The sequence below is a fragment of the Carassius carassius genome, chromosome 17 (assembly GCF_963082965.1).
Source record: "Carassius carassius chromosome 17, fCarCar2.1, whole genome shotgun sequence".
Classification (NCBI taxonomy): Eukaryota; Metazoa; Chordata; class Actinopteri; order Cypriniformes; family Cyprinidae; genus Carassius; species Carassius carassius.
In genome coordinates this window covers 34,101,242-34,116,241 of record NC_081771.1, presented here as the reverse complement: position 1 = coordinate 34,116,241, position 15,000 = coordinate 34,101,242, and the positions used below count along the sequence as shown (strand labels likewise).

General features: G+C 42.4%; 1 protein-coding gene and 1 long non-coding RNA gene across 2 annotated transcripts in view; one reads left to right on the top strand and one right to left on the bottom strand.

Moving 5' to 3' along the window:
• LOC132160659 (uncharacterized) overlaps positions 1 to 15,000 on the bottom strand; it is a 224,600-nt gene that overhangs the window by 128,649 nt on the left and 80,951 nt on the right. The window lies entirely within an intron of this gene.
• LOC132160658 (disks large homolog 4-like) overlaps positions 1 to 15,000 on the top strand; it is a 32,272-nt gene that overhangs the window by 13,362 nt on the left and 3,910 nt on the right. Inside the window, exon 4 of the mRNA XM_059570288.1 lies at positions 14,165 to 14,299. Within this exon, the coding sequence (XP_059426271.1) occupies positions 14,165 to 14,299 (135 nt within the window). The remainder of the gene's footprint in view (positions 1 to 14,164; positions 14,300 to 15,000) is intronic.

Genomic DNA, 15,000 nt, shown 5'->3' with positions numbered 1-15,000 from the left:
AGGAAACTTTGGTTTATTTACTGTGTCTTACCCTGGTAAATATGTGCTGAAGTGGTGCTTGGTTTTGCGTTTGCCTTTCACGGGACTGCCCAGTTTCGGTCTGTCAAATAGTGAAGTGTGGCCAGCTGACTTCAATCACAGGTAATCAGGCAAATATAAAAGCGGTAGTTTTCACCGCGACAGCCCTCGTGTGAAGCCTCCTCATGTGAAGCCTCCTCGTGTAAAGACCATCTACTCTACCTGCGCGACTCCACTGAGCAAGGACACCGACAGGGCACTTGAGTATTGCTTTTCTCCACTTTTAATTTTTGTATAGCTTGTTCTCAAATACTTATTTAGGTCACTTGTAGTCACTATGTGATTTCAGATCTCTACCTCAAACCTGAAGACACTGCCACTCCCGCAGCCCTCTCCACTAATTTCACTTGTTCCCACACTCCTCGTACCACTGGGAGGGATGGAGGTACTGGTCTCCTTATATCAAAATAATGGAAATTTGATTTTCAGCCATTACCTCCAGGTAACGGTTCAGTTGAATCACATGCAATTACTGTAACCCACCTTTGTGGTCATTTATCGTCCCCCAGGGGAATTTAGAAACCTCTTGGAGGAGTTGGATGTGCTGTTATCAAACTTTCCTGAAGATGGTACTCCTCTGGTACTGCTTGGTGACTTCAGCATCCACCTAGATAAACCCCAGGCGGCAGACTTCAACACTCTGCTCGCCTCATTAAATCTCAAGTGTATACTACAGCGACTCACAAATCAGACAACCAACTGGAGCTCATCTACACGCGCTGTTGCTCTGTGGAAAACTCTTCAGTTGCTCCACTGCACACCTCAGACCACTTCCTCATTCCTGCTAACCTAGCACTTGCTCCTGAAGCAGCACACACTCCAACGTGTGGTCGTGATGGAAGACCCCCAGGGCGGTGCGGAAGACCACCACATCCGTTCGGCCGGACAAACAGGAGGACAAGTCTGATTGGGCAAGTCTGAAACAAAAAACATGAACAAGTTAAGGGTAGCCTCCGTGGCCACAGCAGGATCAGTCAGGTGCTCAGAGAGTTCAACTGAGACGTGACGAGGATCTGGAAGTTCCGCAGAAGCGAGGAGTAACTCTGGTAGATCATCAGATACGTGGAGAGACTCTGTTAGTTCATCAGAGACGTGGAGAGGCTCTGGTAGTTCCACAGGGAAATGACGAGACTCTGGTACTCCCATGGTGTTTCCTTGTTCATGAAGATCAATGGTGACTTGCCCTTGTTCATGACGATCACTGGTGACTTGACTCGGTCCTTGAAGATCACCAGTGACTTGACTTAACTCTGGAAGGTCAACGGTGACTAGACTTGACTCTGGAAAGTCCACGGTAACTAGCCCTGACTCTGGAAGGTCAACGGTGACTAGCCCTGATTCTGGAAGGTCAAAGGTGACTAACCCTGACTCTGGAGGGTCCACGAGCACCTGACTCGACTCTGGAGGGTCCACGAGCATCTGACTCGACTCTGAAGGGTCAACCGGAAACTGACTCAACTTTGGAAATTCAACGGGCACCTGACTCGACTCTGGAAGGTCAACAGGAACTAGCCCTGACTCTGGAAGGTCGACGGTGACTTGCATTTGTTCATGAAGATCATTGGTGACTTGTATTTGTTCATGAAGATCAAAGGTGACTTGCCTTAGTTCATGAAGATCACTGGTGACTTGAATTCTCCCATAAAAAACCTTGGTGACTTGACTCTGTCCTTGAAGATCACCAGTCACTTGACTCTGTCCTTGAAGATCACCAGTGACTTGACTCTGTCCTTGAAGATCACCAGTGGCCTGACTTGACTCTGGAAGGTCAACGGTAACTAGTCCAGACTCTGGAGGGTCCAACGGTGACTAGCCCTGACTCTGGAGGGTCAATGGTAACTAGTCCTGACTCAGGAAGGTTAACGGTGACTAGCCCTGATTCTGGAAGGTTAACGGTGACTAGCCCTGATTCTGGAAGGTCGACGGTGACTAACCCTGACTGTGGAGGATCAACGAGAATATGACTCGAATCTGGAGGGTCAACGGGAACCTGACTCAACTCTGGACGGTCAACGGGAACCTGACTCGACTCTGGAGGGTCAACGGGAACATGACTCAACTCTGGAAGGTCAACCGGAAACTGACTCGACTCTGGAGGGTCAATGGAAACCTGACTCCACTCTGGAGGATCAACGGGAACCTGACTCAACTCAGGAAAGCCTACAGTAGCTGCCATCCTCTGCAGTGGCTTCGGGCTGGCGGCCGCCTTGTGCCGTTGCGCTGGGTTGGTGGCCATCTTGTACTGTGGCACTGGCTCAACAGACGTGACGTGAACAGTCTCTGGATTGGCAGACGTGACGTGAACACTCCTGGGAATCTCTAGGATTTTGGACAGCATGGAGAAATAATCCAAAAATGTCTCAGCGGCCATTCTGGACGTTAGCGCTGGATTGGCGGCCGTCTTGCATCGTGGCACGGGGTTGGCGGCCACTCCTTGCTGCGGCGCTGGGATGGTGTCCATCTTGCCTCGTGACGCTGAGTTGGAGGCCATCTTGTGCTGTGGCGCTGGGCTGGCGGCCATCTGGCATCGTGGCGCTAGGCTTGTGACCACCTTGTGCTGAGGTGCTGGGCTGGCGGCCATCCTGTGCAACGGCGCTGGGCTGGCGGCCATCTCGTGCCGTGGCGTTGGATCAGCGGACGTACGCTTCCTTTCTCCTTTCCGTCCGACATGGTGAGACGGCGGCTCCGATCCGTTCCACACGAGCTAAGGGTCAAAGGGGGGCCATAGTGGAGAGCGATGCCGAACCTCCTCTCTACCACTAACTCCCTTGCGACCTCCCCTAGTCCCACGGAAAACCACCAGGCGGGTTCCCTCAAAACCATTCCTCTCCCGCTCGGTGGCTGGGGAGGAAACATGAACAGACATACCGCTGGATCTCAGTGATGGAGTACTTCTGTGACGTTCGTGACCCAGAGAGACACAGGGAGAGAGAGAGATCCAATCGCAAGTGTTTATTAAAGGGTAATCCAAATCGTTGTCGAACACAGCCAAGGTCAAAACCAAAAAGGCAGTCCAAAACAAATAAACAAAGGAAAGGGACAGGAAAGGGAACTCGGAAAACGAGGGGTCTCGGAGGGCGAGAAGGCAATGAGGAATCTCAGAGGATGCAAAGACTGGAAACACGAAAGGTAAGGACTCCATACAAACAACAGGAAAAGACTGGTATTTATAGGGAGGCTAATGACAATAAAGTGACTGCACCTGGTGCAATTAACAGGAGTGCAATTACTGTGATGACGGGACAAGACTAGAGGAATTCTAGTGCCTACGGTGAAGTGCCTAAGGGGAAGTGGGCCCACTAGTGGACACCCAGAAAAACAGAGACTAGACAGCGTGACAGGTAGTGAATGATGAATATCTTACTGATAAGTGAATATTAAGTGGAGACATGAAGATGTTAAGAGGCTGGTTTTGAGTTCAGGAGCCTGATGGCCTGGGGGAAGAAACTCCTCCTGAGTCTCTCGGTTTTTGCCATCAGGCTACAGAAGCGCTTACCAGATGGCAGCAAAGTGAAAAGACAGTTACTGGGGTGGATGGAGTCTTTGATGATTTTAACAGCTCTGCTTTTGCAGCGTTTGAGGTAGAAGTCCTGCAGAGAGGGGAGAGCAGACCCAGAGATACGCTCAGCTAAACTCTCTGCAGGGCTTTGACTGGAGCTGTTCCCATACCACACTGAGATACACTGAGTTAATACACTATTGTCAATACACTATTAAAATGAATAATAATATTGTTCATATATGTAAAAATGTCAAAGTCATAACTTAATAACATCATTTCATATAAATAATTAAGAGTTGAAAAGAGTTGAATAAGGTTGGGAACCACTGGCCTACACTGGTTACTATTTCATGAAAGTTAATGAAGCCCAAGTGCCACCTACGGGCTGTTATGTGAAGTGCAGGCGGACAAAAGGACGTTATTATATCAGAATCAGAATGAGCTTTATTGACAGGTATGTTTACACATACAAGGAATTTGTTTTCGTGACAGAAGCTCCGCAGTACAACAGAAAGACAGCGAAAGAACAACAAACACATAAAAAGAATAAGAAATACAAATAAGTAGGTAAGGAATGATAATATACACAAATTGACAATTGTATGGCAGGTATATTACAAAAAGCAGTTATGTATGTACAGGTATATTATGCACAAAATTTAAGTGTACACTAAGTATGTTTGTTAAATAAATGTATGTGTATATAAATATAAAGTGTAGTGTGTTCAGTGTGTATCAGCTGTTCATAAGAAGGATTGCCTGAGGGAAGAAACTGTTCCTGTGTCTGGTCGTTCTGGTGCTCAGTGCTCTGTAGCGTCTACCAGATGGCAACAGTTCAAAGAGGGAGTGTGCTGGATGTGAGGGGTCCAGAGTGATTTTAACAGCCCTTTTGCTCACTCTGGATAAGTACAGTTCTTGAATAGATGGGAGGGTTGTACCGATAATTCGCTCAGCAGTCCGGACTACCCTCTGTAGTCTTCTGAGGTCAGATTTAGAAGCTGAGCTGAACCAGACAGTTACTGAAGTGCAGAGGATGGATTCGATGATGGTGGAGTAGAACTGTTTCAGCAGATCCTGTGGCAGGTTAAACTTCCTCAGCTGGGGAAGGAAGTACAACCTCTGCTGGGCCTTTTTCACAATGGAGTCAATGTGAATGTCCCACTTCAGGTCCTGAGAGATAGTGGTGCCCAGGAACCTGAATGACTCCACTGCAGTCACAGTGCTGTTCATGATGGTGAGTGGGGGGAGTGCAGGGGGGTTTCTCCTGAAGTCCACAGTCATCTCCACTGTTTTGAGCGTGTTAAGCTCCAGGTTGTTGAGAGTGCACCAGACAGCCAGCGCTTTAACCTCCTGTCTGTAAGCAGACTCGTCACCGTCCTGAATGAGGCCGATGAGTGTAAATTACCATTTTTGATAATTATGCAGCATTATGAAAGTGTCTTATACTCATCAAACATGCATTTATTTGGTAAAGTGTGAGAGTGTGTTTGTGTGTGAGTGTGTCTATTTGTGTGTGTTTGTTTGTGTGAGTGTGTGTGTGTGTATGCTCTTGTTTTTGTGACATATCAGGACACAACTCTGTATAATGACATGGGTATGACACAGGTATTACAAGGAGAGGGTGACTTATGAGGACATAACTCATGTCCCCATTTTTCAAAACGCTTATAAATCATACAGAATGAGTTTTTTTGAGAAAGTAAAAATGCACAAAGTTTCCTGTGAGGGTTAGGGTTAGGTGTAGGGTTGGTGTAGGGCCAGAGAATATACAGTTTGTACAGTATAAAAACCATTACACCTATGGGATGAACACACTTTACACAAAAACAAACATGTGTGTGTGTGTGCGTGTGCGTGTGTGTGTGTGTGCACTCATGTATGCTGGTGCTGCACTCTTCTGCTGAGGCTCTGACTGTGGTCTGGTCCCTCTCTGATGACATCACCCCCCCCCCCCCCCCCCTCCAGTTCTGCAGTGGGCTCTGAGTTGAATACTGAGCAGCTCTGTGTCGCCCCCGTCTGGACACAATCCCCTGTTCAACTCTATTCAGTACACATTTATTTGTATATTAGCAGTTTCACGATACAAATCATTGCAAAGCAGTTTTACTGAAAATGAAAGTTTCTACATTATATTTAGGAGCAGTTTATCAGTGGTGCTGATCTCCAGATGATGTCCATATGGCAGAAATGTACAGTAGAAATCATACATTAATGATGTAGTCAATCAAACAGAGAACACTTACATTTTGAGTGCGTTCTTTCACTGCATTATTCGGTGTATTCAAATGCATTTATGAATAGATGTGAATGATCACAAAATTCAAGATATGGGGGTTAGAAAATGTATATATTTATATCATTTTATGTAGTTAATCAATATCACAGGAAGAGTGCCATTTCAATTTTTCTCCAAAAATCAGCATGATTAAAATGTGATATTAAGTTACTACAAACAATAATTGAATTACAAATACAAAAAATTTGGAGAATAATGTAATATATGAATGAATAATAGCCTAAAGAACCTTTGTGCCAAAAGGGTTCTTCCGTGTCATTATAGAACCTTTTTAGCATGAAAGGTTCTTTGGAGTTGAGTAAAGAACCCTATGGTTCTATATAGAACCCCAATGAACCCTTTTTTCTAAGAGTGTGTTGTCATAACATTCTCCTTGGAGATTGAAACTGTTTCTTTTTTGAGACCCCAGGAGCCCAAATTCAGACCCAGAACAATAAAACCCACAGAAGAGGTGGGAGTTCAAAGGAGGAATCTTTATATTACCAAACTGCAGGGAGAGGAAGAGTAGATATAAGTCATGATCTGCAAGATTAACCACAATCTGATGTGATCCGACCACCTCAGAGAAAACCAGTGTTGAGCTGCTGCAAGAGCTTTAGAAGCACAGCAGCTGTGGTCAAAGAGTTCTGGTGTGTTCTGATTGGTGGAGGATGATGATGAGTGGATAAATTCAAGTTTTTCAATTCAAGTTTATTTGTATAGCGCTTTTTACAATACAAATCGTTACAAAGAAACTTTACAGAAAATTATGTTTCTACAATATTTAGTAATAGTTTATAAGTGGTGACTGTCAGTTTGTGCACGTATGAAAGGATATTTAGAAAAATTAATACAAGACGTAGTCAGCCAGACGATGAACATTATTAATATTATTAATAATTAATAATTATTATATGATGCAGTCACACTTGTAGCAATATTTGTTAGTTCTGTTTGTTGATTAAAGGTTAGCATCATCTGGGGTCCTCTGAGGGTCAGCATCATCTCTTCTCAGGTGTTCTGGATCCAGACTGGAGCTTGTGTAAATCCTAGTTACATCCTAGTTACATCCTGGCAAAACATAGAAACTAATAGAGACATCATTAGCATAGCTGCTGATCCAACAAAGTAAAATTAATTAGTTTAACACAAGCTAAAGAATAAGAATGCGCATTTGATCAGATACAACTACACTCACAATTTAAGAGATACATAATTCAAATGCTTGGCGAAAGAGATGAGTTTTTAATCTAGATTTAAACAGAGAGAGTGTGTCTGAACCCCGAACATTATCAGGAAGGCTATTCCAGAGTTTGGGAGCCAAATGTGAAAAAGCTCTACCTCCTTTAGTGGACTTTGCTATCCTAGGAACTACCAAAAGTCCAGCGTTTTGTGACCTTAGGGTGCGTGATGGGATGTAGCGTGGTAGGAGGCTAGTTAGGTACGCAGGAGCTAAACCATTTAGGGCCTTATAGGTAAGTAATGATCATTTGTAACTGATACAGAACTTAATAGGTAGCCAGTGCAGAGACTGTAAAATTGGGGTAATATGATCATATTTTCTTGACCTGGTAAGGACTCTAGCTGCTGCATTTTGGACTACCTGTAGCTTGTTTATTGAAGAAACAGGACAACCACCTAGAAGTGCATTACAATAGTCCAGTCTAGAAGTCATAAATGCATGAAATAGCTTTTCTGCATCAGAAACAGATAACATGTTTCGTAGCTTGGCAATGTTTCTAAGATGGAAGAATGCAGTTTTTGTAACATGGGAAATATGATTTTCAAAAGACAAATTGCTGTCCAATATAACACCCAGATTTCTGACTGTAGAGGAAGTAACAGTACATCCGTCTAGTTGCAGATTGTAATCTACAAGATTCTGTGTAGTGTTTTTTGGTCCAATAATTAATATCTCTGTCTTATCCGAATTTAATTGGAGAAAATTATTGGTCATCCAATCTTTTACATTTTTAACACACTCTGTTAGCTTAGATAATTTAGAAGTTTAATCTGGTCTCGTTGAGATATATAGCTGAGTATCATCAGCATAACAGTGGAAGCTAATTCCGTATTTTCTAATAATATTACCAAGGGGCAACATGTATATTGAAAATAGAAGGGGACCTAGGACGGATCCTTGTGGCACTCCATATTTTACTGATGATAAATGAGATGACACCCCATTTAAGTAAACAAAATGGTAGCGATCGGACAGGTAGGATCTAAACCATCTTAGAGCCTGCCCTTGAATACCTGTATAGTTTTGTAATCGATCTATGAGTATGTCATGATCTATGGTGTCGAACGCAGCACTAAGATCAAGTGAGACTAGAAATGATATGCAGCCTTGATCTGACGCAAGAAGCAGGTAATTTGTAATTTTAAAAATAAAGACTAGAGCAATCAAATAGTGAGAGAGTGATCTGCTCACCTGGTTATGTTCGTGGATGTTTCGATGTGGAAAGCAGTTCGGAATGGAAATATTGATATTTTATTTGTTAACAACATACTTTTCGTACCTTAACTCCCTAACTCCAGGCCTTGGATTACTCCACAGATTAAACAAAAACTGGCTGAGAAACACAAAATATCTCAATGCAAGGATTGGCTTTCACTCAAAATACTGGACACCGAGATAAAAAATGACATTATTAAAGAAAAACTTAAATACAAAGAGAAAATAGAACATGAGTTTTCTACAATGAACACAAAACAAGCCTTCAAGAAAATAAAAATATTGATGGGACAGAATGTGAAACAAGATCATAGCACTATTTCTAACCCCACAACATTTGCAAATAGCTTTAATACCTTCTACTCCAGATTTGACATCACTGATTATTCAGCTGTCTGCAATGAGCTACTTAACGCTCTCCCTTCAGATCTACCGACAACTCCTCCCTTTACAGAGGTGGATGTTCGACAGGAGCTGAGTAGGTGTAAAATCGGCAAGGCCATGGGGCCGGACGGCATCCCTGCCAGGGTGCTCAAGCTTTGTGCTATGGAACTCTCCCCGGTTCTGTATTCCATAATGCATGAGTCATACAGTACAACACGGTGGCCCACCCTATGAAAAATAGTCCACCATCATTCCTCTACCAAAGAAACCCCGTCCAACCATTACAGACCTGTTGCTCTCACACCCATAGCAAGCAAATGTTATGAAAAACTGATTCTGCGCACCATCTTGTCAACTGTCAATCCACAGCTGGACAAACATCAGTTTGCCTATAAAGCCAGGCGAGGGACGGAGGATGCTGTTGTATGTCTCCTTCATTCCCTCCTTCAACATCTGGAAGTATCTGGTAACTCTGCTGCAGTTCTTTTTGTGGACTTAAGCTCAGCTTTTAATACAATTTAACATCATCAGATGATTAAAAAACTACATAAACTCAACGTTGCACCTCATTACATCCATCTGATTCACAGTTTCTTGAGCAACAGGCCACAGGCTGTGAGGATAGGGTCTGTCACATCGGACACCATCATAACCAACACCGGAGCTCCTCAAGGCTATGTCCTCTCTCCCTTTCTTTACACACTCTACACTAATGACTGTATTAGTCCTTCATCCATCACAACATACAACAAATACTCAGACGATACTGCAATCCTGTCTCTCCTCAATGATCACACTAGCATTGCTGCTTACCACGACACGATATCACACTTTACAGACTGGTGCACAGACAATTTTCTCCATCTCAATGTTGAGAAAACAAAATAACTGTTTTTTAATGCACCCAGTCTCAGTCGGATCTCCATTCATGGCAACATGATAGAACAGGTTGAGATATTCAAATATCTTGGACTCACCCTGGATAACAAGCTCACTTTTGACTATCACATAAAGGACATCCATAAACGCTCCCAACAGCGTCTGCATATTCTACGAAAACATAGTTCCCTTTACATTGCCCCTCATCTTCTGTTACTACTGTACACAAGTATTATCTCAGCCCACCAGTTTTTACACCATGCTGTCAGTCACCAACAAAAAAAAAGTAAAGTTGTTGTTGTTGTTTTTGCCAGTTGCGTGTGCTGTATGATAATCTGTGAGAACAATTTCCCGTTAAGGGACAATAAATTATCTATCTATCTATCTATTATCTATCTATCTATCTATCTATCTATCTATCTATCTATCTATCTATCTATCTATCTATCTATCTATCTATCTATCTATCTATCTATCTTAATTTCAGTAAATGTTGTGAAATTAGAGAACTAAGACAATAGTAGCTCTTGCGGTGTCATTTGATTTGGATGGGAATTTAGGATTGTGAATCATTTGAGTCAGTTGGAGAGTTCAGAGCGTGAATGATTTGAGTCAGTTTGGGAGTTTGGAGCGGTTCGCGAATAATTTGAGTCAGTTCGGGAGTTCGGAGCGGGTTTGTGAATCATTTGAGTCAGTTCTGGAGTTCGGAGCCAGTTCGCGAATCATTTGAGTCAGTTCGGGAGTTCGTAGCGGCAGGGGCGTCGGACTGGGGGGGTAAAGGGTACCGAGTACCCAGGGCCCGAGGCAGGGGGGGCCCTTAGAAGTCAGTTTTCTATACATGCACTAACATTTGTATAGCATTTATGTACAACTAAAAAAGTTCCTGTGCAAAACTAAACTTGTAGTTAGGCGCTGGTTTGGTATAAAAAAAGTCAATTTCATACTGTGCAGGGCCCCACACCCCTCTCGAATCAATGCAAATGGTACGACCCGCAGGTCAGGTGCTTCTGCTGCGGACCCGCGGTGATTGAATCAGTTGATGAGACAGGAGCTGGAGTGAGCCGTGAAGAGTCATGTCTCTCCTTAAGAAAGGAATATCAGGGGCTCAAAAACGAAAAGAGAAGCAGAATAAAGAGAGAAGGGCAAATGAGGGCAAGCAGTTGCTCACAAATTTTTTTGAAAAGAGAGGTGAGCTCCAAATGCATCATCAAGCATTGACATTGTTTTAACATAAATATCTACTCCCGGTAGAATAGCATACATTTATGTTTGCATTTATGAATAATATACCAATACTTTATAGTATCACACCCTTCATAGCGAGCAAACAATGTTTCTGATTATTGCATGGCTTGGCTGAATTCCAATGTAGAATGCGGTCTGTTATTTCTTGATAACAGACCGCTGCGAAGTATAACAGACCGTTGCCATGAAAAACAGCGCGTTGCTATGGACGCGGAACGGACTATTTTCTTTGGCAGAAGCAATACAATCGTTTTTAAATCAATAAACTCCTTTTTAAATCAATAATTCGTGGCAAATTATTTATTTATTTTCTGGGTAGCCATGTAATAAGCGGGATAATGTATAGAGAGGCGATCGTTATAGCGAATAACAACCCCGACAGGCTGAACAGGACCCCGACACGAAGCGGAGGATAATTTAATCTAACGTTATACATTATCCCTTACGTAAATAACAGGGAGTGAGAAGCAGACGGAGCTCAACACACTGCCACTCCAGGCAGCTGCCTAAACGCTTGTCTCCTCTTCTGCTGCAGTTCTCCCCACTCTCAGAGTCAGAAGTTTACATGAAAACACTGTATATTTCCCTCCATTGTCAAAATCTAACACCCGCGAAAACACAGATCGTTAGCGCCTATTTTACCGCATTGTTATGCAAATTAGCTCGCACACGCTCTTACATTAAGTACAGGATTGTTCTCAGTATAATAATGCACATCTTAATGATTGAAAAATGACTTATTTTAAAACATAATTCAAAGACTGAATGTCTAGTTTGGCGGTTAGTTTACCCTGTGATTCTATAGTCTAGTCTGCATTTATTTTAAACAGACAAATAATCATCAATTATCTTGTACTTAGCCTACACTTTAAAAAAAAGGTATTGTGACAATAAAGGATATTTTAGCAACCATTTGAAGCCATATATTTCAGTTTCAGAGTCAGACCCTGCAGCAGCAGGCCCCTCATCATGGCTAGGTGAAAGCAGTGACAGTGAGACAAGGTGAGCTTTTTAACACTTAGTAATTAGTAATTAAGTGTTAAGAGGAAATAAGCAAAATTAGTACATTGTTATTGTACACATTTAAACTTTAAAGTGTAATTACTAATTACAGTTTAAAGTTTACAGTTTAAAGTTTAAATGTGTACAATAACAATGTACCCATTTTGCTTATTTCCTCTTGTAGCAGAGGCAGAAATAGAAGATGAGGTTGATATTCATATAAGTGATCAGAGGGAAAGTGAAGAATGTGATGAAGGTAGTCAGGAGCAGGAGGACAGAGCTGAAGAGGAAAGAGAAGAGAATGAGAGACTTAGGGATACTGGAGAGGGATTGTCAGAGGACCCAGGATTATGGCCAACAACTCTTACTGATAAGCACAGGAAAACTATTGTTCAAATGCTAGCAAAAAACTGGACTTTAAAGACCTGATCAGCAAATTTGCGCATGCAAAGACCCGTCAATGGGCATTTAGTAAAAACTGACATTATTTAGTTTGTGTTTCAGACCAAAGTTTTTCTCATTTGGTATGGTCATTTTCAGAACTGCTTTACAGTATATTTGATTTAGTCCAGGTTTGGACCTGCTAGACCTTTTGTCATCTCAGTAAGTAGTACTTTCGACAATAAAACAAAAATATATTAATCAGAGTGTGGCCTATTTTGTTTACATTAAGTGTTTTTATGATAAAAATGCAATACCTTACCTATTGGTATCACTATGGTATTGGGGGCCCAGCAAGATGGTTTGTACCCAGGGCCCAAAATTTGGTGCTACGCCCCTGCGTAGCGGGTTCGTGAATCATTTGAGTCAGTTCTGGAGTTCAAAACGGGTTCGCGAATCATTTGAGTCAGTTTGGGAGTTCGGAGCGTGAATCATCTTAATCAGTTCGGGAGTTCGGAGCGGGTTCGCGAATCATTTGAGTCAGTCCTGGAGTTCGGAGCCAGTTCGTGAATCATTTGAGTCAGTTCTGGAGTTCGGAGCCAGTTCGCGAATCATTTGAGTCAGTTCGGGAGTTCGTAGCGGGTTCGTGAATCATTTGAGTCAGTTCTGGAGTTCAAAACGGGTTCGCGAATCATTTGAGTCAGTTTGGGAGTTCGGAGCGTGAATCATCTTAATCAGTTCGGGAGTTCGGAGCGGGTTCGCGAATCATTTGAGTCAGTCCTGGAGTTCAAAGCGGGTTCGCGAAGCATTTGAGTCAGTTTGGGGATCGCGAATCATTTGAATCAGTTCGGGAGTTCGTAGCGGGTTCGCGAATCATTTGAATCAGATTGGGGATCGCGTATCATTTGAATCAGTTCTGGAGTTCGGAGCGGGATCGCGAATCATTTGAATCAGTTCGGGAGTTCGGAGCGTGAATCATCTTAATCAGTTCGGGAGTTCAAAGCGGGTTCGCGAATCACTTGAGTCAGTTTGGGGTTCGCGAATCATAGCTGTATATGGATAGGCATTTTTAACTAATTTAGTAGCTAGTTCTAATTACGTTTTCCACGCATGTTTAGGTGTGATATGTAAACTCGTATTTTTTGTTTTAATGATGTGCCTTTTAACAGTATCAAGTATATTCAAAAACTAAACAAATCGTGCCTAAAAAGTGCACGCATCTAGCCTAGGCTAATGTAAAGTTACATGATGAAGTCATACTAGTGCGCGTGTGCATTTTGAGTGCGTTCTTTCACTGCATTATTCAGTGTATTCAAATGCATTTATGAATGCATGTGTATCTATGGTGCATGATCACAAATTTCAAGATATGGGGGTTAGAAAATCTACATATTTATATCATTTTATGTAGTTAATATCACACGGAGAGTGCCATTTCAGTTTTTCTCCAAAAAACAGCATGATTAAAATGTGATATGTTACTACAAACAATAATTTAATTACAAATACAAAATGTTGCAGAATAATGTATTATATGAATGAATAATAGCCTAAAGAACCTTTGTGCCAAAAGAGTGTGTGTGAGTGTGTGTGTGTCTCTGTGTGTGTTTGTGTGTGTGTGTGTGTGTGTGTGTGTGTGTGTCTCTGTGTGTGTGTGTCTCTCTCTCTCTGTTTGTGTGTGTTTGAGTGAGTTAAGTGAGTGTGTGTGTGTGTCTCTGTGTGTGTTTGTGTGTGTGTGTGAGTGAGTGTGTGTGTGTCTCTGTGTGTGTGTGTCTCTCTCTCTCTGTTTGTGTGTGTTTGAGTGAGTTAAGTGAGTGTGTGTGTGTGTGTCTCTGTGTGTGTGTGTGTGTGTGTGAGTGAGTGTCAGTGAGTGAGAGTGTGAGTGTGTGTGTGTCTCTGTGTGTGTGTGTGTGTGTGTGTGTGTATTGTGTAGAGCGTGAGCTGTTCTTCATGTGTGCAGAAGTACCGTTACCATGACGACGAGACGCCGCCGCTGCAGCACAGTCCCGCTCACCTGAACGTCAGCGACGCCGGACACGCCCCCATCGACGGTATCCACGGTTACACACCCCAGATGCACGGGTCACCCGCCAAGGTAAAATTCATTTTAAAACAGCATATTTGTAGATCATTATTTAGTGTGTTTGAATCTGTCATGAATACTAGCTTTATGTTTATACTTTAACATCAAACTGCAGTGGAAACATTATTATAGCATTAAAGGGGTCATATGATGTGATTTAAATTATTTCTTTCTCTTTGGAGTGTAACAAGCTCTTGGTGCCTAAAGGAGATCTTTAAAGTTGCAAAGACTAAAGTCTCAAATGTGTCAAGTCATTATAATCAGTAATTATTTTCCCACTAGATGCAGCAAATGTCTCGTTTGTAATTGGTTTTATTGGTTTTGTCTCGTCGTGTCGGGACACACATCACACTATGGTGAGAGACGTAACATTTCTGTCACACGCTTGAGACATTCGGCCAATCACAACGTTCTGGACAGCTGGCCAATCAGAGCACACCTCGCTTTTCAGAACGATGAGCTTTGTCAAAAAAAAAGACGCGTTTCAGAACCCAGGGCATAGAGAAGAAACAATTATGTACATTATGTGAAAAATAATGTGTTTTTGAACCTTAAACCACATAAACATGTTTCATTACAACAAATACAAAAAATAATGTTCTTTTTAGCAACATCATATGACCCCTTTAAACGGTTTCATATCAAAGTGCACTTTAGATGCTTGTTTTTGAAGTAAAAACAAAGTTATTTAACCCTAACTCTAACCCTAGAAA